We start from the raw sequence: 1,618 nt of genomic DNA, 5'->3' as shown, positions 1-1,618 counted from the left end.
GGAGGGGCGGCAGCTGCGCGTTTTGGGGGAATTTGGGAATTTTGGGGTGAGTTTGGGGGCTATTTTGGGAGAATTGGGAAAGTTTGAAGGACATTTGGGGGAAATGTGGGAATTTGGGGAGGATTTTGGGGAGTTTTGGGGGATTTTGGGGACCTTGGGGGAGTTGAGGGGATTTTTTTTGAGAATTTTTGGAGGATTTGGTGGAAATTGGGGGGATTTTGTGGGAGATTTGAAGGATTTTAGAAATTTTGGGGAATTTAAGGGTGATTTTGGGGAATTTTGGGGGATTCGGAGAAATTTTGGGGGAGTTTGAGGGAAATTTTGGTGATTTTTTTTTTAATTTGGGGAAATTTTGGGGCATTTTGGGTCGATTTTGTCCCCCCGGGTGGTTTTTAATGGAGGTTAATGAATATTTATCGGTATGTAAATGAGGAGGTGGGGTCATGGCGAGGCCACGCCCCCTCTGCAGCTGTTGCAGGGGGAGGGGGGGAAATTCCAGCAAAGGATTCTGGGAGCAGCTGCTGGGGGGCTCCCAGTCCCTCCCAGTTCCTCCCAGTTTATCCCAGTTCCTCCCAGTCCCTCCCAGTTCATTCCCAGTCCCTCCCAGTCCCTCCCAGTTTATCCCAGTTCATTCCCAGTTCCTCCCAGTCCCTCCCAGTTCATTCCCAGTCCCTCCCAGTTCATCCCAGTTCACTTCCAGTTCCTCCCAGTTCCTCCCAGTCCCTCCCAGTTTATCCCAGTTCATTCCCAGTTCATTCCCAGTCATTCCCAGCCCCTCCCAGTTCATCCCAGTTCATTCCCAGTCTCTCCCAGTCCCTCCCAGTTTATCCCAGTTCATTCCCAGTTCATTCCCAGTCCCTCCCAGTCCATCCCATTTCACTCCCAGTTCATTCCCAGTCCCTCCCATCAGTCCCTCCCAGTGCTCCCAGTACCGCCGGGCTGGGGGCGGGGCCATGGCGGCGCTGCCGCTGCCCCTCCCCCTCCTGCTGCTGGCCGGGGTGGCCGAGGGGACCCCGCGGGGGACAGAGGGGACAGCGCTGGACCTGGGTGAGTGTCCCCAGTGTCCCTTCACTGTCCCCAGTGTCCCCAATGTCCCCCGGCTGTCCTCAGTGTCCCCAGTCCCCCAAAATGTCCCCAATGTCCCCAGTCCCCCCAATGTCCCCAATGTCCCCAATCCCCCCCAATGTCCCCAATCCCCTCCACTGTCCTCAGTGTCCCCACTGTCCCCTGGCTGTCCTCAATGTCCCCTTGCTGTCCCCAGTGTCCCCAATGTCCCCAAATCCCCTGGCTGTCCTCAATGGCCCCTTGATGTCCCCGCTGTCCTCACTGTCCCCAATCCCCACTATGTCCCCAGTGTCCCCAGTGTCCCCACTGTCCCCTGGCTGTCCTCAATGTCCCCTTGCTGTCCCCAGTGTCCCCAATGTCCCCAAATCCCCTGGCTGTCCCCTCTCTGTCCCCAATGTCCCCAGTGTCCCCAATCCCCTCAATCCCCCCAATTCCCCACTGTCCCCAGTGTCCCCACTGTCCCCAATGTCCCCAATGTCCCCAAATCCCCTGGCTGTCCCCTCCCTGTCCACAGTGTCCCCAATGTCCCCAGTGTCCCCAATCCCCCCAATCC

At 57.2% G+C, this 1,618-nt stretch overlaps 1 protein-coding gene across 1 annotated transcript in view; it reads left to right on the top strand.

Moving 5' to 3' along the window:
- Positions 1-910: 910 nt before the first annotated feature.
- The window catches only part of LOC121355318 (epithelial discoidin domain-containing receptor 1-like), a gene marked incomplete at both ends in the record, with an annotated part of 3,907 nt that continues 3,199 nt past the window's right edge, over positions 911-1,618 (top strand). The window contains one exon of the mRNA XM_041470631.1: positions 911-1,047. Within this exon, the coding sequence (XP_041326565.1) occupies positions 911-1,047 (137 nt within the window). The remainder of the gene's footprint in view (positions 1,048-1,618) is intronic.

Source organism: Pyrgilauda ruficollis, unplaced genomic scaffold (assembly GCF_017590135.1).
Source record: "Pyrgilauda ruficollis isolate IOZ18807 unplaced genomic scaffold, ASM1759013v1 scaffold1059, whole genome shotgun sequence".
Taxonomy (NCBI): domain Eukaryota; kingdom Metazoa; phylum Chordata; class Aves; order Passeriformes; family Passeridae; genus Pyrgilauda; species Pyrgilauda ruficollis.
This window is presented reverse-complemented; position numbering and strand designations above follow the sequence as displayed.